Source organism: Mauremys reevesii, linkage group 8 (genome assembly GCF_016161935.1).
Source record: "Mauremys reevesii isolate NIE-2019 linkage group 8, ASM1616193v1, whole genome shotgun sequence".
In the NCBI taxonomy this organism is placed as follows: Eukaryota; Metazoa; Chordata; order Testudines; family Geoemydidae; genus Mauremys; species Mauremys reevesii.
Genome location: NC_052630.1, coordinates 75,472,516 through 75,498,542, shown reverse-complemented (window position 1 = coordinate 75,498,542; position 26,027 = coordinate 75,472,516). Strand labels below are relative to the sequence as shown.

The 26,027-nt window shown below is 40.5% G+C and overlaps 1 protein-coding gene and 1 long non-coding RNA gene across 7 annotated transcripts in view; one reads left to right on the top strand and one right to left on the bottom strand.

Annotated features, from left to right (window-relative positions):
- Positions 1-26,027, top strand: part of FNBP1L (formin binding protein 1 like) — a 138,268-nt gene that overhangs the window by 90,046 nt on the left and 22,195 nt on the right. For 4 of the 6 annotated variants that reach the window (XM_039484918.1, XM_039484917.1, XM_039484922.1 and 1 more), the window contains exons 2-7: positions 7,020-7,135; positions 19,620-19,673; positions 21,494-21,641; positions 22,010-22,072; positions 24,837-24,941; positions 25,555-25,683. In XM_039484918.1, coding sequence (XP_039340852.1) covers positions 7,020-7,135; positions 19,620-19,673; positions 21,494-21,641; positions 22,010-22,072; positions 24,837-24,941; positions 25,555-25,683 — 615 coding nt within the window. Of the gene's footprint in view, positions 1-7,019; positions 7,136-10,429; positions 10,460-19,619; positions 19,674-21,051; positions 21,226-21,493; positions 21,642-22,009; positions 22,073-24,836; positions 24,942-25,554; positions 25,684-26,027 lie in introns of those variants that run through there. The other 2 variants (XM_039484921.1, XM_039484920.1) reach the window with 2 other exon arrangements.
- On the bottom strand, positions 1,091-4,010 carry LOC120370358. The gene is made up of 3 exons (XR_005583711.1): positions 3,905-4,010; positions 2,454-2,534; positions 1,091-1,375 (listed from the first exon to the last, which is right to left on the bottom strand). It is a non-coding gene; the product is annotated as an uncharacterized LOC120370358 (long non-coding RNA).

Genomic DNA, 26,027 nt, shown 5'->3' with positions numbered 1-26,027 from the left:
CTCTACAGGTCCTCTGCCAGGCCAGTTTTTGTTACCTGAACTCTTGCAGTATTGATGGTATCATAAGCTCTTTGGAGCCAGCCTCCCCTATTAATGAGTGCCAGGCATTTCTCAGCATCAAGATCCTCTCAATCGCTAGGCCCTTTATCACCTCGATAACTGTATTTACCCTCGTTTACTTTGCAAGCAGAACAGCTCTCCCCCATCTTGGATTTCAGGGTAGGGTTCCCCTGACTATTCTAGGACACATTGCTCTCCTTCTTACACTGATGTTTTGCAGGAGGGTAGACCTCAAATGATACCCACATCACAGGAACACAGATGAATGCCTCCACTTTTTGCCATTTGGCCCCCCTCAGTGGCCTCACTGGGATCTGTGGGCATTCTGTTGCCAACAATTTCCTATGAGGTCTTTCCCGCCCTCTGGAGGGAATAGAGAAGGGCCCATTTTCTTCAGTCCCCTCTGTCACCACCTATGCCAGAGGAAGAGACGTTTGAGGAGCAAGAAGCAAAGCAGATGAGGTGACACCTCTTACAAATATTTTTTTCCTTATCAACAGATGAAGCTGGCATGCCTCCACCACCTTTTACGATAGATGAAATTCAGGCATTTTCAGGAACTTATGAAGCAAATTGCTGACATACTTCAGAATCCCTTAAAGGAGGTTCCGGAGTCCTGCTATAAACTCCTAGATATTTGACACACCTCGTCATCTCTGAGAATTGCCTTGCCAGTGAATGAAGCTGTTATGGAGCCTGTTAAGACTGTTTGGCAAACCCCAGCTACAACATTGCCTACCTGCAAGGGCATGGATTAAAAAGTATTAGGTTCTGGCCAGGGAATCTGAGTTTCTATTTCTCATCTAGCTCCGAACATCCTAGTAGTGGAAGTCGTTAATGCACAAGACAGGCAACATAGCTCAAAGTCTGCCCCATTCAGTAAAGACCATAAGAGACTCAATCTTTTTTGGCCACAAATCCTACGCATCAGCCACACTTCAGATTAGCAAACCATCAGGTGCTCATGGCTAAATACAACTACTTAATTATAACAAATTTTATTTCCTTTATTAAGCATCTGCCAGGGGAACATTGTGACTGATTTAAAGCCAATATTCAAGGGGGCCAGTTTCTAGCAAGGACATTGCTTCAGGCCTCCTTAGACATACCAGATTCTGCAGCATGGTCTGTATACACTGCAGTGGTCATGAGAAGAGACCTTGGCTGCAGATGTTGGGCTTTCAGGGAGAGGTTCAGAGTACCATTGAAAATCTCCCCTTTAATGATCTCAAGGTCTTTGTGGACTCAACAGATACCTCCTTTTCTCCAGTTTTCTTGCACTTAGCATATCTCATCTCAAGGATTCAGGAAAGTCCTTAAATGATAGTAAAATATTGGCTTCAACTGCTGGGACACATCAGCTTCTGTTCTTTGTAGTGTAGTATGCCAGGTTAAATCTTCAGAGTCTACAGGGATGGCTTTGAACAGTTTACAAATCAAGCAAACACAGTCTAGGCTAGTTACGCTCTTCCCCGGTGGGTTCTGCACTCAGTAGGTGGAAGGAGTTCCGTTCATTCAGAATCTCCCTACCACAGTGAAAACATCGGATGCTTTGCTTTGAGTTGGGGGGACACATCTGGGACCTCTTAAGGTGCAAGGCAAATGGTTGCTACAAGAGCAGTTTCTACACGTAAATCTTTTGAATAGAGAGCTGTCAGAAATGCTTGCTACAAATTTTTACCTCTAATCAGATCAAAGTCAGTAAAGATCATGACAGACAGTGTGGCATGCGTGCATCAACCATCAAAGAGGAGCATGTTCCTCATCTCTCTGGGCTGAAGTGATAAAACCCTAGAATTGGTTCATAGCCAAAGTACATAGTCATCTCAGATTCTTACCTACTAGGTATTCAGTACACCATGGTAGATGACCTCAACAGACATTTATTTCTAAATTATGAATGGGAACTAAACTCCAGAGTCCTCCACATGATAGTCTTAGCTTGGGAGTTCCTGGAGATGAATACATTTGCCACAGCAACCAACTCAAAATGCGTCAGGTATTGTTCCGGGGGGCGAGGGCGTCTCGGTCCCTCATCTCTAGGAGACACGTTTCTCATCTCATGGATGAAAAGACTTCTCTGCGCATCTCCACTGACATCATTACTGTTAAAGATTCTCAACAATATCAAATAAGATTGGGCCAGAGTAGTACTGATTACACCAATGTGGCTAGGCAAGTCTGGTACCCCTATCTAATGAGACTCACCTCTCATCCTTCCTGGAAGCTTCCGATCAGTCCTCACCTACTGACTCAAGATGTCGGTCAAACACTTTACTCCAACTTCCAGATTCTGAGATTCCAAGCATGATTCCTCAGTGGTTCTTGGGAATATAGATATCTTGTTCCTCAGAAGTACAAGTTTTATTAAACCATCTACAAGAAATACTTACCTCCAGAAATTGAAATATTATCTTTAGTGTAACAGGCATCAGATTTCTCCAACTCACTCTCTTCCTAGGATATTAGATTATCTGTTGGAATTGAAAACATTGGGTGTTTCTGTGAATTCCATTAGGGTTCATTTAACACCCGTAACAGCCTTTCACACACTATAGGGTGTTTTTCACTCTTCATACTACAGCAAGAACCTAACCTAACCTAAGAGGTTTGTTGAATATCTCCTCACAAATCAGAGACCTACTTGTAGCTGGGGCCTGAACCTAGTCCTTAATTTCCTTTCTGAAGCATCTGTTTGAACCACTAGCTATATGTTTGTTGTTAGATTTATCTATGAAGAAAGCCTTTCTGATAGTGATCTCTTGTGCCCAAAGGGAATGAGAATTGGGGGCTTTAATGGTGGATCCCCCATTTACGGTATTCAGCAAAGCTAAAGTGTTGGTATGGGGTCATCTAAGATTGTTACCTACAGTGTCCTCAGAATTTCACATTAATCAAACCATTCATCTCTGGTTTTCTTCCCCAGACTGCATCGGACTAGTCAAGAAGCCACATTCCATACTCTATATGTCAGGAGGGCATTGGCCTTCTACCAAAACAGGACCAAACCATTTAGAAAATGTCCTAGATTATTTGTATCCATTGCAGGCAGAAAAAAGGGTTTGGTAACTTCAAAACCGAGGCTGTTAAAGTGGATCTGTGGTTGTATTAAGACTTGTTATAACAGAGCTGATATCCAATCCCCTTTGAGAGTGATAGCATATTCTTCAATAGCACTGTGTCCTTACTTAAGGATGTACCAATTGCAGACATCTGTAGAGAGGCAACTTGGTCCTCTGTTCGTATCTTTTCTAATCATTATGCCCTGGTGTCTGTGGCAAGATCAGATGCTGCTGTAGGCAACTCAGTTCTCTCTTTTCTCTTGGACTCTGCCCTCAACCTCCTGCCTCCTTAGGGGGGTACTGCTCGGGAGTCACCTGAAGTGGCACACCCACAGGAACATTACTTGGAGGAGGAGGAGAGTTTACTAACTTTCTGCAGTAACTTGAATGTGTCCCCCTGTGTGTGCTTCACTACTTGTCCTCCTCCACCTCCTCTGCTTTGAATTTGCCCTTGTGGGACTTTGCAGTGGAGAAGGAAGTAAGGGTGGTTCGCCTACTCAACCCCATATAGCCTTTGTCTTGCATGTGCAGGCTGAATGGGCACCACTACCAAAAATCTCTGATCAGTTCCAGTTATTGCACATGGTGAGTAACCTCTCTTTCCAGCAGCCTTTGTTTCATTCAGTGCCAAATTATTCTTCTCATAGAAGCAAAAGCAAGATCTCCTATCCCTAGCTGTCCTAGCTCAGAACCTGCAGCTTCTAGAGCAGGGGTCTCAAACACGCGGCCCACGGGGCTATTTCCTGCAGCTCGCCAAGTGGCCTGCGCCCCCCTCAGCCTACCTCCAGGCCAGGGGTGGGCAACTACAGCGGATTGCCCCCCTCAAGCCCTGTGCCGCTCCCTGAAGCGGTCCCTGCAGCCGGGGGTGGGTCGGGGGTGGAAGCAGAGGGCTCTGTGTGTTGCCCTGGTTCCAGGCACACACACCCCATCCCCCGCAGCTCCCATTGGCTGGGAAAGGAGAACCGCGGCCAATGGGAGCTTCGGGGGAGGTACCTGGAGGAGCGGCAAGCAGCGCACGGAGCCCTGTGTCTCTCCTCCACCAGGGGCTGCAGGGACATGGTTCCAGCTGCTTGCCGGGGCCATCCCAGAGCCGCTCTAGGTAAGCGGCTTCGGGCTCTGGCCCGGAGCCCTCCTGCACCCCGCCCCCTAACTCCCTGCCATGAGCCCCCTGCTGCATCCCACACCCCTTCTGCATCCCAACCCCCTGTCCTGAGCCCCCTGCCTGAATCCCAACCCCCTGCTGCATCCAACCCCCTGCTGCACTCTGCACCCCACACCCAAGCTGCACCCCACATCCCAACCCCCTGCCCTAAGCCCCCTGCCTGCATCTCAACCCTCTGCCACACCCCAGATTCCCTCCTGCACCCCACACCCCAACTCCCTGCCCTGAGCCCCCTGCCGCACCTGCACACCTCCTGCACTCCCTGCCCTGAGCCTCCACCACACCCCTCCGGCACCCTCTGGGGGCAGGGAGGGGGCGGAGTTGGGGTAGGGACTTCGGGGAAGGGGTGGGAAGAGGCGAGGCAGGGGCAGGGCCTCATGAAAGGGGTGGAGTGGGGGCAGGGCCAGGGGCAGCGAGGGGGGAGTGTCAGTGATGCAGCCCTCGGGCCAATGAACTAGTCCTTATGTGGTCATTTGAGTTTGAGACCCCTGTTCTAGAGTGAGATGGAGGAAGATGAAGGAAAGAAAGGAAAGCTTTTCAGTGAGGAGGAGTGATCTTTTTGTTAATGGTAGAAGGAGAGATGTATATTACTTATACAGGTTAATCTTTGTATATGTCATTAGTAAATAAGTAACTTTCATTAACTGATCCCTCAAATTATTTGTTTTTTATTTGATCCTGTAATATTGGAAAGATATTCTCTGTGGTTATGTGTTCTACAATATTAACAGTTTGGTGTTCCAGAATATTAAGTTAAACCTTGGCAGCAAATCAAAGTAGTGGAGTAAGCAGCCGAAACTAGGACAGCAAAGGAATTGTTTTGCTGTTCACTGAAGGAAGTCTTTTTTTAATGGCTCTGACCATTGGCTCCCTACCAAAAACACCTTATTGGGATTTCATTTGGATACAAGACTAATATTGTTAAAGTAATTACAAAAACAAGAGCAGAATATAAAAGAGCAAAGCTTCTGAGAAAGTTAAAATTTATGCTTACATATGATATTTTAATGCTTCTCAAAAAACCCTGTTTAAACAATGTTCAGGGTCTGACTTCAAAGAAATATAGAGTGAAGGCCAACACTGTCTTTAAATCACCGTTATGGCACAAATTAGATGTGTGGGATATATTTAATCTATGCTTCAGTGCCCTAAACCCAACAGGTTGAGATTTGAGAACAATCTTAATTCTGAATTTCTTCCTTACATTTGTCAAAGCTGATAAAATGTTTGATCTTATATACCCTAAATGATGGTATATTTTTACTACCAGTATCTTCCAGATATCATTTCAATCAATGTTATATTGTTTAAGTCTGCCAAAGTGCACTGTACCTCAGCATTCCTTGATGCAACTTCAAATCACTGTAGTGTGCGTTGGAACAAGAAGACTAAAGTTGTTCGTACGAAAGGCTGGTATGACTCATTAAGTTAAGGTGCAGTATTGAGTCAGGGTTGCCAGGCATGTGGTGGTGCATAGCTTAAGATAATGAAGAAAGTAATGTTCTATTATGCAAACTTTAAATATGTAAAGGCACCACAATTAGCCTTGCCTAAACCTCATCGCTTTCTTTCTCTGGTATTAATTTTTAATTTTACTTTGTAGCTGTATTATTTACCTATCAGGTGTATCTGGACACAGTTTCTATGCGGGACACTGTATGATAGCTTGTATTTGTTTTTTACATTTGCTCATGTTTTTTTAGACTATTGAGCAATTGTTCATGAGGAGGTGTGCTAAATATAGTCAGAATTGACAATATTTATTGTCATCTTAAAACACAAATCCTGGACTTCTCTTCAGCATGGCATAGTTTAAACTTTTAATATAAAAATATGAATGTGTGCAGTGTGGTTTACTGAACTGAATCTTCATTTTTTGTTAGATATTTCATTCAAGTTTCCCCTTTTCGTTTTTGGATTCCTTCTTCACCCTCAATGAATGTTTTCTCGACCTGTTGATCTGCCACCTGTAATAGTGAAAATTCAGCTTTGAAGGTAGCAATATGACAGGGTTTTTGATGTTTCTGTCTTCAGTTGCCAGTTTGTCATAGCCCTCTTCATTTTTAGGACTAGCTTTGCTCTGTCTGGAGACTGTCACCAGCACCTATCATGGAGTGAGCATTTGCTGATGACTTTGACTATCTGTGTTTGAAATACGGAATGTACCCACCTTTGTTGTACAGTATCACTTAAGTATGTTTTCTGTCATTACAGAAAACATACTTAAGAATGTAAATACTTTTTGAATGCCTAGAAACCATACCTAGGGTCTGTGTTGAGGAATTTTTAAATTACTAAAAAATCTCTTGTGAAAGAAATTGTACTTAAATAGTCTGTTAACCAGTTACAGAACACTTGTCTCCACTTATATTTTCAGTGTTGTGTTGGAAACCTTCCTTGATTGAAAAGGATTGTTTATTTTTAAAGTAATACAAATATTAATGGCCATTACTTTTTATGGGGAAAAAAAAATCAACCATGAGTAATTTTTAAATTTAAGTACAGGTGCTTTGACATGAAGAGCCAAAAGTATGTTTGCACATGTAATTTTAGTGTACTAATATTCTGGCATATGAGGGTTGTGATATGCATAGGACTGGCTTTATTATCCCCATTGTAATGAGTTATATCTAAATATCAAGACCACAACTTCATAACTAAATGAAATTGATAGAATTTTGTATTTTTTTTTAAACCTTGTGTAGCTAATTGAATTTCTTTGTTTTGTTTTAAAGGATCAATTTGATAACTTAGACAAGCATACGCAGTGGGGCATTGACTTCTTGGAGAGATATGCAAAGTTTGTAAAAGAAAGGATAGAGATTGAACAAAACTATGCAAAACAATTAAGGTAAGTTGTATTTTTTTTTAAATCTTACTCAGTAACAGTTACTCTGAATTACATTATCAGATTGGTAGATAAATATTTATGATTCTGTTGTTCAAGGTCTGTTTTTCATCAGTCGTCTGAATTAGATCATTAGTTACTTTTTACGAGAGACAGATTTTTCTGATTTACCGGTCCAGAGTGCTCTCCCCTCTTGTGTCTTTTGAACCTAAAAGATACACTCAATGGAATCTTGAGACTTTTTAAGAACTACTGATACTTCTGCACTGGTTTTGGGGTTTGCTTTTAGCAATCTTTTCACATCAGCCAGCTCTTCGGTTTCTTCTCTGTTCAATGAAGTTTAGCAGCAGAAGCTTTAGCATCCATTTGTTATGTTGGATTGGCAGAATTCACTTCTTTGTGTTAGAAGTCTGATAGAAGTCATTTGTGAGCAGAATTTCAGAAGGTAGGAGTATAAGAATGTAAAGAGCTCAAGAAGTGATTGAAGTGTGCAGAATGCAGCACCATTTCGCAGCTCTGTGTTGGTTTGTTTTGCTCATTCTATCTGTTTAAACGAGGAAACCATTTTATTTGGACAGATAAATCAAAAACTTTTTCACAGACAGCGCAAACAAGACACCTCTTTGGTTAAGTAACTGAAGCTTATTTTTTGACCAACTTACAGAGAGGTGGCCTTATTGACTTCAGATTTGTCTGTGCCTTGATTTTTAAAATGTTGATCCTTAATTATAAAGGACTGCATTGTCCATGTGTGAACTCTTTTACCTACTGTGTTCTAAAATTTATATTATCTGTATTATTATGTCAATATTATGTAAAAACAAACCTTTCATTCTTTAATTTGTAATATTGTTTTGGATAAGATTTGTAATTCCTCCTGAAGAGTATAATGCCTTAGAATGCTTGCACAGTGCACTTTGTAAATGAAAAATGTATACCCTTATAATTTGCTCTAATCCAGTGATCACCAGCCTGTAGATCGTGATCAACTGGTCAAACCTGGAGCCTCTGCCAGTTGATCGCGATCCCTGGCTGCTAAAAGTCGGGCAGGGCAGTTGGGACTAAGGCAGGCTCCGTGCCAGCCCTAGCCCCTCGCCGCTCCCGGAAGCAGCCACCACGCCCCTTGGCCCCTGGAGGGTGGGGGGGGAAGGAGTCTCTGCGCACTGCTCCTGCCTGCAAGCACCGCCCCCACAGCTCCCATTGGCCGGGAACAGGGAACTGCAGCCAATGGGAGCTGTGGGGGCGGTGCTTGCAGGGAGGAGCAATGCATAGAGCCACATGGGTCCCCTCCATGGGTGCAGGGATGTGTTGACTGCTTCCGGGAACAGCGTGGGGCGGGGGTACGCAGGGAGCCTGCCTTAGCCCCGCTGCGCCTCCAACAGGGAGCCGCCCGAGGTAAGTGCCACCCCGCAGGAACCTGCACCCCAACCCCAACCCTCCTCCCAGAGCCAGCACCCCAAACCCCCTCCTGCATCCCAACCCCTTGCCCCAGCCCTGAGCCCCCTCCTGCATGCAAGCTCCCTCTCGGAGCTTGCACCCCTCACGCCCTCCTGCATCCCAGGCTCAACCCGGAGCCCCCTCCCACATTCCGAAGCCCTCGGCCCTAGCCCAGAGCCTGCACCCCCTCCTGAACCCCAACCCCCTGCCCCTGCCTGGTGAAAGTGAGTGAGGGTGGGGGGGAAGGGGGCGGGGCCTCAGGGATAGAGTGGGTTAGATCTTGAGTTGCACTTAAATTCAGAAAGTAATCTTGTGCGTAAAAAGGTTCGCGACCACTGCTCTAACCAATCATTTTCTTGAGCACAATTAAAGAGGAGCAAAAGAAGAGATGTGTTGTGTAAAACTTATAATGTCATCATATATTACATGTTACATGGTTTCTCTAAAGGGAAATTGTGTTTTACTAATCTATTAGAGTTCTTTGAAGGGGTCAAGAAACATGTGGACAAGGGGGATCCAGTGGACATAGTGTACTTAGATTTCCAGAAAGCCTTTGACAAGGTCCCTCACCAAAGGCTCTTACAATTAAGTTGTCATGGGATAAAAGAGAAGGTCCTTTCATGAATTGAGAACAGGTTAAAAGACAGGGAACAAAGGGTAGGAATTAATGGTAAATTCTCAGAATGGAGAGGGGTAACTAGTGGTGTTCTACAAGGGTCAGTCCTAGGACCAATCCTATTCAACTTATTCATAAATGATTTGGAGAAAGGGGTAAAAAGTGAGGTGGCAAAGTTTGCAGATGATACTAAACTGCTCAAGATAGTTAAGACCAAAGCAGACTGTGAAGAACTTCAAAAAGATCTCACAAAACTAAGTAATTAGGTGACAAAATGGCAAATGAAATTTAATGTGGATAAATATAAAGTAATTCACATTGGAAAAAATAACCCCAACTATACATACAATATGATGGGGGCTAATTTAGCTACAACAAATCAGGAAAAAGATCTTGGAGTCATCGTGGACAGTTCTCTGAAGATGTCCACGCAGTGTGCAGAGGCAGTCAAAAAAGCAAACAAGATATTAGAAATCATTAAAAAGGGGATAGAGAATAAGGCGGAGAATATCTTATTGCCCTTATATAAATCCATGGTACTCCCACATCTTGAATACTGCGTACAGACGTGGTCTCCTCATCTCAAAAAAGATATGCTGTCACTAGAAAAGGTTCAGAGACGGGCAACTAAAATGATTAGGGGTTTGGAGAGGGTCCCATATGAGGAGAGATTAAAGAGACTAGGACTCTTCAGCTTGGAAAAGAGAAGACTAAGGGGGGATATGACAGAGGTATATAAAATTATGAGTTATGTGGAGAAAGTAGATAAGGAAAAGTTATTTACTTATTCCCATAATGTAAGAACTAGGGGTCACCAAATGAGATTAATAGGCAGCAGGTTTAAAACAAATAAAAGGAAGTTCTTCACACAGTGCACAGTCAACTTGTGGAACTCCTTACCTGAGGAGGTTGTGAAGGCTAGGACTATAACAGCGTTTAAAAGAGAACTGGAGAAATTCATGGAGGTTAAGTCCATTAATGGCTATTAGCCAGGATGGGTAAGGAACCGTGTCCCTAGACTCTGTTTGTCAGAGGATGGAGATGGATGGCAGGAGAGAGATCACTTGATCATTGCCTGTTAGGTTCACTCCCTCTGGGGCACCTGGCATTGGCCACTGTCGGTAGACAGGATACTGGGCTAGATGGACCTTTGGTCTGACCCAGTACGGCTGTTCTTACGTTCTTATGTTACCAGGGAACCAAAGAATAGGCAGGTTATTGATTGTTTCAAAGTTCCAGGAACATGGGTCAGGACAGGTAGAATTGGATATGCAGTAGGTTAACAAAGTCATTCAATGATATGCATATTTAATTTGTCCTTAATTTATGATTGGAAAGAAGTTGGTTTTATTATGTGTGAATTTATGATACTGTCAGTGGATACTTGTAATGAACTATCAGATGTTGTTTTTGATACAGTAACTGTTGTTGATGAAAGGGAAGAGTTTTGTTTGGTTTACTTCTTCTTTGTCAAATCAAAACAATTCCAGAGATTAACTCCTTTTGTTTTTATTCTGTTCAGCACATTTCTTTCATGCTAACACTGTTGTAGTGGGAGATACAACTTTCTATTATATAGTGCAGAAGTATAACTAGCGTAACTTCAATACAAAATAAGATTCTGAATTTGTTCAGCTGCTTTAAACTGGAGTGAGGCAGAAAAAGCCACTCCTATGGATTCTGGATGAGTGTTGTTCTCTAATTATGTAATATTCCATGATCTCTAGAGTCATCTCGTTGATTTGAATCAGTTATAGAAAATGTTTTGCTTAAATCATAATGGTGATTATCCCCTGTTGACTAATGTGTACTACTGGGTTGTTGTTTTTTCTTCATAGCAGATTAATGTACGTTTTAAGCCACCTTGAGACATATTTACCAAAATTGCTATATATAAGAAACAGAAAAACATTATTTAAATGTAAGCTTAAAAGTTAAGATGGGAATGCAAATTACCACCATATGTGTTTTGTTTCTCAAATCTGTTTTCCTTTGATTGGAGCTGAAAACTTAAGCTGTTGTTTATTATCCAAATGTGGATGTGGCAAATTTTCTTTTAGTGATTACCTTAAGAACCAAAGCATATGGAATATGAGAGTTCAAAGAGGTTGTTTTTTGTACTCAGCTACCACGTAGTTCCTTTCTATGGTGTTTTGTCTTCAATTGAGTGCTTTTTCTGATAACTTATTGAGATATGAAAACAGTTTTGTGATCAGTGCTCACCATAACTGTTAGTTGGTGCTATTCCAATCTTTCAAGCTACTAGAGTGCCATTAAAAGTGGAGCTTTTCCTTTAACTATCAAAAGGCCTCGAAGTTCTAATTGCATTGCTTCATATTCTGTGAAAGTAGACTTTAAATATAATTCACTTCCAAAATCTCCCTTAATGGAATATAAAGTTTGTGGGACAAATTCAGAGTTGGTTGCTCCAACTATATTGAAGTCATTCAATCAAAACAACTTTTAGAATGTCAATGAAACTGCACCCACTCGTAACGCTGCTTACAGCACTGTATGGACCTAAAGACCATATGCAAAATTCAAGATAACTATACCTCTATACAAATAGTTACAGTAAAATGCTGTAATGATGTGACACGAGGCACTTGATGAGATTTACATAACTCCATCCTATGTTACAGAAAATAGACACATTTCCTTGAAAGCTAGTACTACTTCCAAAGAGGGTTGAATTGGGAGATCCACGATATACTTTAAAAGTACTAAGCATCTTAACCCCTAGATTTCATTAAGCAATAATTATTGCTTGCTACCTCATCCTTGAGTCGTTTCACCAAACCAGAGAGCAATGTGGTCTACTCCTGCCACTAAAAAAATTGACCATCCTACTTTCAGCTGCAACAAAATGTTTTTTAATCTAGAGCCCTCATTTTGTTCCCACTTTATTTTTAATTATATTAATTTAGTGCTTGCGCATGCTGCTGAACTGACCCTGTTAGACTGTGAAATCATTTGTTCATATACAAACTTGGGAACAGCACAGGTAGTGCAGTCCAAGATTCTCCACTCCACCGTCCACTCCACCCTACTGGTGCGTGTAAATCTTTTTCTAGAAAGGCCACTGTTAGGGATGAGTTCAGTTTCTGTGCTCTTAGTAATCCTAAGAATCTCTGCTGAAGTAATTAATTAATGTGAAAAATGGTGCCCGTATTTACACTGTGGATATGTGTCCACTGAGTAAGGGGCCATAACTAGACCGGAAGGATTAGATTTTATTGGTAAATATTGATTTCACCGTACACACAAACTGACGAAAAAACATTTCCACTAATACTTTGCCTATTTGTAAATTTCAATTAAGAAAAATGCTGCTTGAAAACTTATTAGAGTTTCATTTAAGGATATTTACTTGATATATTTTGACATGTGACGTTGACAATTTGTGTTTCACATAGGCTAGCAATGGCAATGACTTTCAATCATTACTAACCTGGGTGGGATTTAAATTGATGTCCTAATGGTAGAAAGAGTCATATTCCATTGTCAGTTTTCTAACAGCTTTTTTCAACTCTTATTTTCTATCCTCACAATGACAGAATGAGTTTTCTTTATGCTGTAAATGAAAAAGATCCTAATAATATGCTCTGCTAAAATAGACTCTCATTATTTTCCAGTGTTTTGCTTTGTATTGCAGAAGATAATTACAATGCTAAACAAACTGTTCATCATAAACTCTTTTAATACATCTTGTGACCTTAAAGATTCAAAACGTTGTGGGTTGGGGGTAGAAGAAAAGATTAATCTGAGTTGTCATTAAGAACTTGACAGAATAAAATGCTTCATAGTCTAGATTCTTATTCTTCAGCTTCACTTTAAGTCCACCATCCCTGTAGTGAACTCCATCTGAGCAGATCCCTATGTCAGTGCTTTGCTGGTGGGGGTATAATTGCCAGTTCCTGCTCCTGCATAGAGCTGGGTGATTTAAAAAAAAAAATTCTTTTTGCAAATGTTATTTTTGCCGAAAAATGTATTTTTTGGATCTCTGAATCTATTCACAATTCAGATAGAATTCAACAAATAATTGTTACTACTTTTTTTATTTCAAAAATGTCAAAAAATTCATTTTGACGATTTTGAAATGTTATATTTCAACTTTTTATTTTGAAATGGTGTACCACTTTGAAATTTGGCCAATTTAAAAAAAAAGTGTGTGTGTGTGTGTGTATACACCTGAAATTGATCCATTGAGGAGGAAAAAAAAAGTTTATGGTTGACCCAAAATGTTTTGGTTTATTTGAAACAGCCCCCAAATTCTCAATTCAACAAAATGTTTGGAAAAAATTAAATTTGGTCCAGACCTAACAGTTTTTTTATTTATTAGATTTTTTTTGGTTTGGCCTCATCATCTGGACAGACCAGTATATTTAGATTCCAAGAGCTAAGCTCAAGTTTAGATACAAATGTCAAACATTTTTCTTTTTTCCAAGAGATATCTGTCAGCAAATACTTTCTAGAGGGCTGCCTGAGCTTCTATTCCTCATGTCCTCACAAACCCCCTGGAGCACCTAAGGGTTATTTTCCAGGACATCCGTTTATTTTCTCTTTGCTTTTCAAGACTTGGTGTTCTCATTTTAGAATAGCCTTTTGTGCTCCTTTGATAGTTCTCTCCATGCCTTCCGTTTTTCCTCTGACTCTTGCACTCATGATCTGTCTCTCCATGTTTATTATCTTTTGCACTTATTGAAGCCTGAGATATTTACTGTTTGCTGAGTCATTAGAAAATCTGACAAAATTTGATGCGTCAGATTACAAATTCATGTGAGCCCAAATGCAGTCAGGATCCAACTGCTGGCTAATTTGGTTTAAATGCTACAGTGTGTGTTGTTTTTGTTTGGGGGGAAGGTTGTCATAAGGTATTTCTGTCTTCCTAGAAATGATTAATAAAAACAGCATCACACTGGAAAAATAAAACTAGAACAGAAATCAGCATGCTACTAAGTCATCAGTAATCATGACCCTCCCCCACTGCCATTCTAAACTGTATGCTTTATATTAAGTGGTTTTCCTTTCTTATCTGTAACATGCCAGAAAATCTTCTCTTGAAAAGCCTCTTGCACAGTTGCTTAGTTACAGCATTGTTATGCTTGTTATGGATTTCACCTTCTGAATAATAATGAGGTGTATTTTAGAAATTCCCTGTTTATAATGTAAGCCTCTATATAAAGAGTATAAGGCAGGAATATAAAATAATACCAGAAAAAGCAACATAGGAAAATGATTTTGGGTGCCAAGGAAGAGGTTTTGTCTTTTTTGACATGAGAAAAAACACAAACCTATCCAGATTATATGGAGCCTTGTCTGCTTTTAATCTCTACCAGCACAGCAAGTAGAATTTGCACACAGACAATGGGCTCCATGATTCCGGAGAGAAATTTTTGTCTACAGCTCGAGAGTTAGTATTGCCCTCTGAAGTAATTTTTATTCATAAAATGATTTAGAACAGTAAAAGTTGAATTTGTGAAATAGTTCTGGGCATCATAGGTATACAAGTATTTAGCTCTGTATCTTATTGGTGGTGTTTATATAATCTCTTACGTTACACATTTTCAGAAGTTTTGGATGGATTTTTTTTTACTTTGCTTTTTAAAAAGTAGGAAATTGCATGTCAAAATAAAACAATATAGTAAAATAATATCAAGCACTGAAAAATTAGGAAAGTTAGAAACTGCTCTGGATATGAATCAGGGTTGTGTAGTGAATGAGGTGGTTGTCTGCGCGACCCCTGCCTCATTTGTTGTGGAAGTTGGAAGGTATGCATTGAACGAGGCAGGTTACTGCAGGAAGAGGATCTCATGATTCAAGTAGCTGAGTGCCACTTTGGAGAAGTGAGTTCTATGTCTGCCTCTGCCACAGAGTTCCTGTGGGAAGCTGGGCATTGCCAAGCCATGCAGCATTCCATGTACATGAGGAGAGGGAAGTAAACCCACTGTTCCTTGGCTCACAGATCAGATTAAGATCTCTTCTTCTACACTAGCTGCTGCTTATATTTTTGTGCACTTCACCATTGAGCATTGCTTCATACCTCTTCCATACAGAGGCAAGTATCATTCTCCCCAATTTACGTATAAGTTAAGAGAGGTTGCACAAGGTTACTTCTGGCGAAACTGGGACTAGAACCCAAGTCTCTACTATGACAGGTCCAAGTCTTGTCTACTCTGTCACACTGCCTCTTCTACAGAATGTTGCAAATCTGTGTACTTACAACTACTTTTCTAACTACTAGATACTCTTCCTTCACAGAGGTAGGAATAGAGTGCAAAAATCCTGATCTCCAGCATTCTGTTGCTGCTTGTCAGTGGGTTACCCAACAATTTGCTGAAGTGTCACAACCTCCCCAAAGGGCCTGGTCCAAATAGAGAAATAACCCTTCTTTAGCCCAAGTGTTAGATGTCTGTGCTGGGAATTGCATGGTTCAGAAATTAAACCTTAATGCTGACTTGGGGAGGGTTTCTTCTATTTGCACATGATTTCTTCCCCCTCCCCATTTTTCTCTTTGAATAACTAGCTTATTTAAGTATCAGAGGGGTAGCCGTGTAAGTCTGGATCTGTAAAAACAGCAAAGAGTCCTGTGGCACCTTATAGACTAACAGACGTATTGGAGCATGAGCTTTCGTGGGTGAATACCCACTTCGTCGGATGACATGCATCCAACGAAGTGGGTATTCATCCACGAAAGCTCATGCTCCAGTACATCTGTTAGTCTATAAGGTGCCACAGGGCTCTTTGCTGCTTTAGCTTATTTAATGCACAGTGAGAAAACATCCTTAGAAACTTTTATTTTTGTGATAACTGTGTTGCAACAAAACATAGGTGATCCACTTTTTGGTGCCTTGTCACACTGAAAAAGGTGAAGGGTGAGAGTATTAGTAAAATAAGTAGACACAGTATGGCTTTTGAGTTACACAGCAGAGCAAGAGAGTGCTGTTCTTGCAGTCACCCTTTCAGTGTAACTGCTCTTTTAAATCCTAGAATTGTGAACAAAGGGGAAGCCTGGGCAAAAGCTATCCTAAAGCAATATGTAAATAATATGCTAATTGGTACTGTTTTTATTGTTTGGGTTGAAAATATATAGCGTGTTGTTTCAGTGGATAAAAATCTGTGGCAAATGAAATACAATATGGGGTATGCGGTACCCAGGGTATGCAGTATTGGGTATGGTATTAACAGCCTAAAATGGAGAATATACAGCAGTTAGTTCTGCTATCTGCCTTTCAGATTGCAGCTGCTAAATAGATTTAATGGTGAAGAAAATGCAGTATACATAGTAGTATTTTACAGAAATAACTGGAGGAGAAATTCATATGCTTTCAAAATGCCTATAAACAAACCTGACACCTCTTCAGACTGTATTCACTGCCATCTTCTGTTGGCTGCAGAAGACTCTTAACAATAAAGTTGGGTGATACAGATTCTGTTGTGAAAGGTTTTAATAAGTACTGACAAGAACTAATGCTCTGCAAAAGTCCACGACTATTACGGAAGAAAAGCTAAAGAGTTTTCTGTTAACATGACCACATTGGACACTAGAGCTACTGAAGTAGATTCTTAAATTAATTAGCAGAAAATCTTCAGTAAATTCAAGGAAAAACTGAAGAGAATAACAGGTTGCATAAAACATGATAAAATCTGTTCATATGATAGAGACTATTGGAATTACTAGAAAATCAAATAAAATGTAGAAATATTAGATTTAAAGATGTGCCAGTGGCCAGAGAAATGCCAGTATTTTGTTAAAACTATGGTTTGTATTTATTTGATTTTGACACAAAAAATTATTCAGTATTTGCTGAAAAAGATACAAAATTCCTTCTAGACCGAGGCAGGGAGATCACTAATGGAGCTATAATTGCAACTTTTGTGGTTTATAAAAAGTGAGAGAATTTTGAAGGCTGTTAGAAGAAAAAAGATACTGCAGTATGAAGATGTGATATTTGTCCGCATACTGAAAATAGAGGGGGTGGGGAGAATTAATTGTAGGGTTTTTTTTTTAAAGGCAGGACTTTCATAGTGTCCTACAAGTATCTTTCTGGCTTTCAGGAAAGTTGTTACCCGTGGCAATAAATTGTATTTTTGGGACAGTAAATCTGGTGCAGCCGGGCAGGAGTGGGTGGAATATATGCTTTGGAGAAGGATTGTATTTGAAAATTGACACTCGAGTATTGTTTCTCTCTCTCCAGGGCCAGTGCAAGGATATTTTGCGCCCTAAGCGAAACTTCCACCTTGCGCCCCTGGCTCCCACCCCTCCCCCCGGAGCATCGCTTATTATAAACTTTCAAAAATGAATACTGCATAATGTGGTATTGTTCATTAGAATTAATACACATTCAGCTTGAAAATGTATTAATTTCATTATTTAATCTACATATGAAAATAAATGAATAACCTGACAGGGTGTGGGGCTGGCTTTGGGCATGGGTGTGTGGCAGGGGTTGGATGGAGACTGAGGGTGTGGGGCTAGCTGGCTTCGGGCAGGGGTGTTTGGCAGGGGTCGGGTGGAGACAAGGTGTGAGGCTGGCTGACTTTAGGCAGGGGTTGGCTGGAGACAGGGTGTGGGGCTGGCTAGCTTTGGACAGGGCAGGGGATGCAGAGCTGCTTGGAGATGGGATGTGAGGCTGGCTGGAGACAGCTGGTGTGGGGCTGGCTGTGGGCAGGGCAGGGGGTGCAGCAGAGGCTGGCTGCGAGCAGGGCAGGGGGCCTGGGGCTGGTTGCGGGCAGGGGATGCGGGGCTGGCTGTGGGCAGGGCAGGGGGTGCAGCAGAGGCTGGCTGCGAGCAGGGCAGGGGGCATGGGGCTGGCTGCGGGCAGGGGATGCGGGGCTGGCTGTGGGCAGGGCAGGGGGTGCAGCAGAGGCTGGCTGCGAGCAGGGCAGGGGGTGTGGGGCTGGCTGTGGACAGGGTGGTGGGTCCCTAGATATTCTGGGGCCCTACGCACCCCACCACGGGGGTGGGTGTGTGGTGCCCCAGGCCTCTGGTGGGGGGGAGGGCACCAGGCTTTGGTGGGGGGGGCAGGGCTGGCTTGGTGGGCAGTGAGGAATCACCCTCCAGCACTCACTGGCGGCACGGCTGGGGCCGGGTCTCTGCACTTCCCCCCCGGCCTGGCCCTGCTGTAGAGCTCAGGGGAGTTGGGGGTGTGGCGGGGCTGAGCAGGGGCGGGGGCCCTGGGGAAGAGCCAGAGCAGCAGGGAGCAGTGCAGCGCCCCCGGCGGCCGGAGGAGGAATGGCATCACTTCCCGGCCAGCCAGCTGGAGCTGATCAAAGCCGCAGCCAGCACCCCCTCGCACAGCGGCGTGTTTAGCCGACACCGGGTGAGCATCCCTGACGTTTTGGGCACTGCTTTTTGGTGCCCTCAAATCTTGGCGCCCTAGGTGGCCGCCTAGTTTGCCTAGTGGTTGCACCGGCCCTGTCTCTCTCTCTTTCTCTCTCTCACTCTCTCTCTTTTTTTCCTTTTTGTAAGATTGTGGGCATGTTATGTTGCATTGGCATATCACAGGATTCTTTATAATGTTATTCTACTGCATTTCAAAATTTAGGCACTAACCCTGCAGTTATTTCTGTAGCAGTGCATCCCTGTGTTATCAGTGTCTGACTAGAGGACTTAGTGCAACAAATGTGTTGATCAAGACTGCATTGAGTAGCATCCAGGTGCACGGCTATGTCCATTAAAGTAAATGGTGCTCCTCAAAAGCACAGCAGTCTGTCCACATGCTACATAGAGCATATTAGGGGCCTCGGTCTTTTTTTTTTTTTAGATTTTCTTTTCTTAGCTTTTGAACTGTTGATATTTCCAGGGACACTGATTATGTTTTCAAGTGTAAGGTATTGCCTCCATTTAAAAAAAGATTCTGCATCTTGTACGCTAAGAATCTGCTCATTTTCAAAACAATGACTGTAGTGTAGTTAAAATAACTTTTCTGAATGTCTGCGGAAAGCCAAACCCTGGTCACTGGGTTTCTCTGCAAACAGTCATGAATGTGGTACCCCGAATGACTATATGATTTGCACTTTGCTTAGCTGTGCCTGTCTGTATCATTTGTGTCTCCAGATAGGATAGTAAATGTAATATAAACCCTGCTGTTTGTGAGCCTTTTAAGTTGGATGTGAATAAATGAGGTGATTTAGTTACTATGGCAACAGGTGCCTTAAAATATATATTACTCTGTTGGCTTCACTGCATTTACACCAAAATGAGTTTGCCCTGTGAAGACGTATCAAATTCTTGGTTCAAATAGTTTACAGTATGTGATCCTAGTGCTGCAAAGAGACCTTCACTGGTATAAGGCTCTGCCCATGAATATCCATTGCAGCACTGGGGCCTATTTTTTATCACTGCGTCTCTCTCCAATTTTTTTTCTTTTTAAATTGCAACTAGAAAAATGCTTTTATAATAACAGTATATATGCTTTTCACCTTTAACAGAAATCTGGTTAAGAAGTACTGTCTCAAACGTTCATCAAAAGATGAAGAGCCCAGGTAAAATATATGTATTTAAAGTTTTACATAGATAAATAGCAAGTACGACTGTATATTGTTTAATCTTTTTTATCCTTAATGGAACTTTTTCTGTGTAAATATTTTTGACGGATAAATTAGCAAATGAATGAAATGAGGACCTCCTCTGTTTGGGCTCTTGTTCCATTGCAATTAAATATCACACTTTACTCTTCCCACTATTGATGTCTTAAAGTTTTAGGTGTTGTCAATGTGGTAATTTGTATTAGCAGCTTTCCAAATTAAACTTCATTTAGCATAAGAGTTTGAAAGTGAAGTTTTAGTGCAATATATAGATATATTCTGGCATTGCTTTTATAGGATTGGGAATAATTTGGCCTTAATGTGTGTGTTTCTTTTTCTTACAATTTTTATTAACCTTTTGAGAATCCTGGTAATGTGCTACCAGTGCAGCTCTGCAGATTTGGGTTTTGATTGCATGCTGAATTGTCATTTATTTTTGGCTAGTGAAACTCAAGTGAGTTTGTTACTCTGGTGACTTGCTTTGGCTCCGAGAGGCACAGTAGATTTGGATGACCATTTGTGGTAGTAACACTACATGTTAAGCAACTCCATTGTCAATAGTGTAAAGATACATCTACACTGCAGTGGGGAGATGTGATTCCCAGTTCAGGTAGACGTACACGCTTGAGCTAGCATGCTAAAAAATAGCAGTGTGGCTCCGGTGGCACAGGTGGCATCTTGTGCTAGCTGCCTACATATGATATAAGATCTCCCATGGAGTTGTCCTTTGGAGGCTAGCCTGAGCCACCACCAATGCTGCCATTTTTAGTACACTAGCTCCAGCAAAGCTAGCATGTGTAAACCTACAGTCGCTCCCAACTGCAGTGTAGACATAGCCTAAGAGAAGTGCTTGTTTTGCTATCCTTGTCATTGATGATTTTTGATATCTGATTAAAACACAGTGCTAGTTTTTAAAGTATAAATAATTGGACTATGTATGAAAGAATGATGAAAACCTACGGGTAGCATGTTGCAGCCAGGAAAGTGCTATGCAGAAATGCCTTGGGGAACCCCACCAGAAACACCTCCAGCTCTATTCAAACCCCCCTCAAAGAAATTTGGACTGCAGGAGTCAGGATTTCCAACTCCACAGTGGAATTCAGGCCCTGCCAGCTCTAAGAAGATGGCAATATTCCATAATTAAAGAGAGATGCGTATTTTAATATGGTGACTGTTTTTGTTTCTTTCCTCCCTTCCACACACACTTTCTACCCCTATTTTTGCCCTTCCCCTCCCCCTTTTTAGTGCCAGCCATAGTGGCACCTTACCTCCAGCCAAGAGGTGGGCAGGCAAACAGGCAGCTGTCTCCAGAGCTGATAGCAAACTTGTTCTGTAGATCATCCATCGGGATGCATATGAGTGGTATGATTGACATGTTCCACCCTCAAGACCAAGCACATCATCTCTGCAACAAGTTCAGCCTCCGAGCCTAGGGACCTAAGTCCGTTCCCAAGCTCAGGCCTCTCAGTTGGCAGCTTAGGAGATACCACTATACTGCAGGGCCTTCCAGGTAGTATTCTTATTCTTTCTTATCCACTCCCCAAAATCCATGTTCTTATAAACTGTGTATGAAGAGACATTAGAATGTGGTACGTCTTAGGCCCAAAATAGGCTTTCCCCACTGTGCATTTTCACTGTAGTTCAACATTAGTCTAAGGCTTATTTTACAGTGTATCTAATTTTAACACATTCTATGTTCTCTTAATGGCTAAGTAAAGAAATCCTTAGTGAAAGTAAAAATTAATTTCACCTTGTGTTTTTAATGTGTATTTTGTCAGGTTTACATCATGTCTAGCCTTTTTTAACATCCTTAATGAGTTAAATGACTATGCAGGACAACGAGAAGTAGTAGCAGAAGAAATGGGACACAGAGTGTATGGAGAACTAATGAGATATTCTCATGATCTAAAAACAGAAAGAAAAATGGTAATTCCTATATTCTTATCCAACAATAGTGTATAAAATGACTGTTTTCATTCAAAGAATCTGTATATTTATTTGTCCAGTCAGTAGTATAAATGTGATGGTAGTTTCAATTACAAGTTTTATGTGCAACTTAATATAACATCAGAGTAGCTCTCTTGTTATGATGTTCAAAATACAAATATAGAATAGTGCTCATTAATAACCTTGGTCTATAATGCAGTTCTTACATGGATGGTAATATCTCCAGTAAAGTACCTTGATAAATTAGTAAGCAATTGACAAAGCATACTGAATGTAAACTAGAACAGAAACCAGTAATGTTAACAGTATCTGAGATTTGTGAAAATGTCTTATTTATGCCCTTATAGCATCTTCAGGAGGGACGAAAAGCTCAGCAGTATCTTGACATGTGCTGGAAACAGATGGATAATGTGAGTTTTTCTGTTAATATTAATAGCGGACAGTTCTACACAACTGTTGCCATTACATTTGCTTTTGTGTTTTTGATCAGTTGGTGTTTAGTGTTTAGTTGTATCACTGAATGATCACATTAGATTTATTGTTCAGTAGCCAAGACAGAATACAATGTACTTATAGTTCATTACCTAATTCATTTCTCTGTAAGTTGTTACTCTCTGTCGGAATTATCCTTTTGGGGTTTATGTGACATAGAGAAGTAGCTTTCAAATCTATTAAAATGTTCTTGAAAATAACACTTAATCCCATACCCCGGAGGCATCTACTAGCAATCCTTCAGCTATCAGTCCCTTTTCTCCTAGCCTGTTCTCATTGTAACTACCTACAGTTTATCTAAGAAATAGCTTATTTTGTGGAGCAGTTTCACTAGTTATGTTCCATCTTTTCACATTTTTATAGATTTCCTGCTGCCTCCTTAGTAGTTGTAGTAGATTTTCTAAGTTTCTGTTCTTACTGATTAACCAAACTGTGTTTAAAGACTTGAAGGTATGTAGCATTTATTTATGCATCATTTAGGAAATCAAAGCTTTAAGTCTGTCATCAGCATTGGACTTGATCAAGATGGCTTGTAACAAAAGGTTTATTCAAGAATGCCGCTACAACTAATGTGTATTGTATAGTCCCTTTTTGTTTTTCACTTTCAGTCAGCATAAACTCAATTTAATAGAGGAATAAAGGCAGAGTATTCCAGGGTTCCATTCTTTGAAAGGCCCAGTTTAAAAGGAGGCAGAACATAAACTCTACTTTCCATGAATCAGTGTTACTTTTGAAGTGATATTGACACAGTTTCCCACTGTGCCAATGCACCATCCTTAGAATGTGTTGCATCTTGGTCAGATATCCTGAAACAATGGTGGAGAGGTGGAAGATTCATATTTAGGAAGGCAGGGTCCGAAGAATGAAAGAAATTTTTGAAGACACATGCTTTACATAAAGAAGAGAGGATAAGCAATAGGATTTCAAAATACTTCATTTGTAAAGTGTCAATAGAGGGTAGCAGTTGGTTGCTGAAAATTGTTCCAAAAGGTTCAACATTCTTTTTTGGAAATCTTGACTATTGTTTCTAAATTTTTGGAAAGGAAAGTTCTAATCAGGAAGATGATTACAAAAACATTTGCACTTCTGAAACATTTCCATTGAACCAGTGCCAAACGAAGGAAGGAAGAGAGAAGGGAAATCATTAAATCATTTTAAGGTGAACTAACTTTAGAACAAAAGTGAAAACTGAGTTAATCCCAGATTTCTATGCTGAGTGGTCCCCATTTACCAGACTGAGGGGCATGCAGTGCAGAAATAGATTAATTGACCTTTTTTTTTTCTTTTTTTTCCCCTCTCTTTCTACGTGAAATCCACAGGGCACTGCTCAGTTCACTGAAGATGGTTATTTAAAACTTATTTCTGTACTGAATGTCCCTCCCTTGCCGAGTAAATTGGAGAGACAGATCTGGGTTTGTCTCCGTTTTAATTTTATCTTTCCAGTTCATCTTTGAAACTTCAGTATTACAAACACTAACTTCCCTCTGAATGCCAGAATAAATTAAAATTACATATCACTGCACAGGAAAAATCTTGGTGATTTTTCTGGAATCTCTTTTTCTGGAATCATCTGTCTTGGAAATCAAGGTGACTAAAACTGAAGAATTCTCAATATCTGCATAGGAATATATTTCAGTCACTATGGAAAACAGCATTACTGGTCCTGACTTCATGTGCTCACGTACTTTCATCATTTCTTGGTGTGTATGTATCTTCCTTAATGTATTGTTTCAAGTCCCATCTAATTCTGGCTTAAAAATAAGGAATTAATAAGGCTTTGGTCAACCTGATGGGTAACAGCCTTTTCTCACCTTGGATGTTTAATAATGGGGCATAAAATAGAGCCATCATGTGTCAACAGTCAGAGACCACTTTACAGTAAATGTGTTGAGAATTGCAGTCTCAGTAGGTTGGCAATACCGACAGTGCACTTCTCTGTGAGATGCTCTCAAAATATATGAAGATAAGTTGTCTTTGGCTACAGAGACTCACAACAAACCTCTGAAGGCTTGATCTATGCTGTGAAATCTTACCATATCTGACAGATTTGTCATCAGTAAGGTTAGCTGATATGATGCCAAGTATGGGTTAGTGTGGTCCGTGTAGACCAGGACAAACATTGTTCAGCATCGTGTCAGAGGGTCTAATTGTGGTTATCTGAGACACAGCTAAACACTGTTTGTTCTGGTTTATGCTCACTGCTAAACCATGCTCAGTATCTTGTCAATTAACATAATTATAACAAATTGGTTAAAGAAATTAATTTTAAAATTATACAGATGTCTGGGTCCGGATTTGGATTTTCTTCCCCAGTTTCTTCTTGCGGCCCCCACTTCCCCCCCATCTGAATCTGAGCTAAAATCTGGACCCAGTTGTTCTTTATAATTACATTTGTCTCTGTAATTGGGTGTTCATAATTTGGTTGCTTGTATAATAATTTTAAAACTTATTTTGAAGATTTCTGTGCTGACACCCCATTAAGGTAAGTGGAGCAAGTTAAAACCTCTGGAGAAAGAGTGGTTTGACTGAAGATCGTACAAGACAGCAGTGCTTTGATTTTCAGAGTGAAGGCTCTTCTCAGCCAAGATTAATGGAAACTTTAAATGGAAGCTTAGATATCTAGGTTTTGAAGTTGCTGTCTGTTGGTTTGTTAGTGCAATATGGTTTTCATGATTTTTATAGAGCAAAAAGAAATTTGAAAGAGAGTGCAGAGAGGCAGAAAAGGCACAGCAAAGCTATGAAAGACTGGACAATGACACCAATGCAACCAAGGCCGATGTTGAGAAGGTAAGACCCATGACACTTCTTCCTCTCCTCCTCCTTGTTGTTACTGTTATTAGAAAATGTTAATTTTTGATGGCTTTATTTTTTGTAGCAATAATTGAACAGCATAATATATTTATTTACATATTTTAGGCAATATCAAAGTAACAGTATAATTCATCTTTTAAAACTTAATATACAGTGTAGTGAGGCAGTGTGTCAGCATATTGACATATTTTAGTCTTTTTTTAATTATTCAAAGGATGATCACAGAGCAAATTACAGGTAATGTCTAAGACAGAAGCTGTAGATGGGGTTATTCGTCTGATGTAATTTGTGGTGTAATGTGCTTAGAATCTAGTTTAATGGATTCTATTGTATTTTTCTGAACCACCTTTAGTCCAAGGAAGTTTTTTATGGCAGTTTCTAAATATGACCTGTAGATTGACATTACAAATTTAGTGGCACTCACATTCCTTCCCTTTTTGTTAATTATAGGAAGAAATGTTTGTGCCTCCACAGCTACTGTGACTAATGTTTTTAATGTAATTGGTGGGGAAGCTAGTTAAAGTAATGTTACATTTCTTTTGAGAGAACGCGAATGAGGCATGTTTGTACTGATGTGACTTCCCATTAGGCTAAGCAACAATTAAACCTGCGTACACACATGGCAGATGAAAACAAAAATGAATATGCTGCACAACTACAGAACTTTAATGGAGAGCAACACAAACATTACTACATTGTCATTCCTCAGATTTACAAGGTAAAACAATATTTAATAAAATTAATTTCTTTATTTTTTGAGGGGGAAGAGGATTTCAAAATTTAAAGAAAAAGATCATCTTGGCAGATCACTTCAACACCTAAACTGATATAAGATATCTAAAGCATATATGTCTAGGTTTTTATTAGGTTACATTTATTGTTCATAGCAATTAGATTTAGAAATGTAATTAAAATACTGTTATAGTTTCTATGAATATTGTTATAAATAGAAAGCTTCTGTTTGCTTAAATACTAGAATCGTATTGCAAAAGAAGAAAGTGTTTCTTTCAAGGACATAGATTCTGTGCAGCATTCATTTAATATAAAGTGATCAATGGATGG